The sequence below is a fragment of the Toxorhynchites rutilus genome, chromosome 2 (genome assembly GCF_029784135.1).
Source record: "Toxorhynchites rutilus septentrionalis strain SRP chromosome 2, ASM2978413v1, whole genome shotgun sequence".
Taxonomy (NCBI): domain Eukaryota; kingdom Metazoa; phylum Arthropoda; class Insecta; order Diptera; family Culicidae; genus Toxorhynchites; species Toxorhynchites rutilus.
Window position 1 is genome coordinate 121,838,227 of NC_073745.1, and position 2,186 is coordinate 121,840,412.

Sequence of the window (2,186 nt, forward strand, 5' to 3'; positions counted from 1 at the left end):
TCGGCTTGATTCACATTTATTTGTCAAACGTTCCTATATACATTAGCCCCGGTTCGCTAGGTGCGACTTATTTTATATGCAATAAACAAACTGGAACTGTTAATTAAAACGATATAAACTTTCTCACACATAACTGATCCCATAAGACTATTTTTGCGAAGTATATTTTATCGTGAATATCAGCACCATTTAAGTGACAATCATATTAGTGTACCGTTTGAGCGCCAGGGAGCTTTAGACATAACATAAATATCTTTGCTTACAATGAGTTGTTCTATCACTTGTTACTTATCCGTTACTATAATCTACTACTAGAAGGAGAGCACGGACGAATCAAGGTTTTTTTCCGACAACAACGAACGAGGATAACAATAAATATATTAAATTTGCCTAGAGTTGTGTAATACTTGTGTACATCTGAAATGGAAATTGAAAACGAAAAGTTGTTAATAGAGCGAACAAAAAATTTTGCAAAGATCGAAGGAATCAAATTTGAACAAATGAATCAAGCTCGAATTCGTTATCCTGCATAAACAATTGAAAACCATTATAAGCCTACTCGTCCATAGTCTAATCGAAAATGGAATATGGCTTATCTGCAAAAATCCCCTGGAACACTCACCTCTCAATGACATAATTGCTGACTCGTGCAAACGAGAAATCGCATGATACGTTTCACTTATTCATCGCCTTTCTTCTTAAACAAATATTCATTTGCCATCGTATAGGCCAGCCCAATGGTGAGGGCTGCCACCACTGTCCCCTGGGCGGCAACTCGGAGCTGCATTAGGAAAACCGAAGTGGACATCGTTCCACGGTTCTTATACTTATACGCTCCAACTCCACAGACCATCGCCAGTCCCGCAAGACCGATGGGCATGAAGGGAGATTCCTTTGCTTTGCGAGCTAGCTTGTCGCCACTACCTTCCTCGAGTCTCGGAGCGCTAACCATAGTTAAGAAATCTGCAACAAAGAAATGCATGAATTTCAATCTCGACAAAGATGACGCACGACGAGACTTGAAGTTCAAGGTCAAATTAGCTTATCGAGGCCATCCTAAAATTATTAACATTATTTCAGCAGATTACACAATACCTGAATAACAATATTTCTCGAATGGTGTTTATGGTGTGTAGTGTCTTTTGAAACTTCTAGGATTTGCGGGACGTGAAGAAGAATGATGCAACAATTCTCGATCACTGCTGCTTCTGGTGTCTGACAGCTGTTTAGGCAGCATGTGATAATTACAAGTGAGTTCCGCGAACTAGCACTCACTCTCTCAAACAAAATTATACATGTCAAAAGAGCCCAAATAAATTTTCGAGTTCCACATCGTGTATATTTTTATAAACTTGTTTTTCAATCCTTCATAATGAAGACAAATCCATGCGAATGTCTGCGATTTTTTTTCGCCAACCAATCAGAACGAAGCGCGGGATCAAGACGCCTCTATATATACCAGGTGAAACAATCATATGAAATGCATTTTAAGCCATATTGGAATTGCTGTCGTTATTGTTTACAAACAGCACCAGAACGCCGCCGGCGGCTCTCTACAAACTGCTACGACAATTATTCGAACGATGCCTACTATGTTCGGCTTTTCCGAATTTATGTGAAATAGAAGGGATGATTTTGTAGTATTTCATTCTCATTTCCACACTCTCGCATGTGAATATGCAAAAATAGCGTATTCTAGCAATAACAAAACAAACAACCCCCGCTCCACAAACCGTAATCCCCTTCTTATTGAAGTGATGATGTTGCTTCACCTGTTATACATTGATATAAGCGCCTTGCGCGGGATCACTTGCGAAAGAGCGAAAAAAGATAGAACTTCTGCCGGATTTACAATCATCCACAATGAGCGCGATTTTTTTCCTTCAATCGCGATTTTTACTCGTCAACCATTCAGAGCAAGGCGAAATCACCCATGACAGTGCGAAAAAAGATAGAGCTCTCCAAGCTTTGGCTGCGAAAATCGCGTTGCTTTGATAGGAGACACTATATACATCAGACAGGTGGAACAAAATATGCTTGATGGGTGGAACGATATATCGAAAGAAATGTTCAGCTCTGTACATATGAAACGCTTCATAAAGTGAGAGCTGAATCGATCACTTATTGCAAGCGTATTGCTGCATAATCATAATTATTTTTACACATTTTTGTTAATATTTGATTGA

At 39.2% G+C, this 2,186-nt stretch overlaps 1 protein-coding gene across 1 annotated transcript; it reads right to left on the bottom strand.

Moving 5' to 3' along the window:
• On the bottom strand, positions 1-1,258 carry LOC129768717 (HIG1 domain family member 1A, mitochondrial-like). Its single transcript, XM_055770535.1, has 3 exons — positions 1,096-1,258; positions 623-963; positions 1-417 (listed from the first exon to the last, which is right to left on the bottom strand). Exon 2 carries the CDS (start codon positions 950-952, stop codon positions 680-682), a length of 273 nt encoding a protein of 90 aa, XP_055626510.1. The 5' UTR covers positions 953-963; positions 1,096-1,258; the 3' UTR covers positions 1-417; positions 623-679.
• Between the last annotated feature and the right edge of the window lie 928 nt (positions 1,259-2,186).

Bases quoted from the DNA above. Each gene is read 5' to 3' on its own strand.
- LOC129768717 (XM_055770535.1), bottom strand. From the start codon at position 952: ATGGTTAGCGCTCCGAGACTCGAGGAAGGTAGTGGCGACAAGCTAGCT.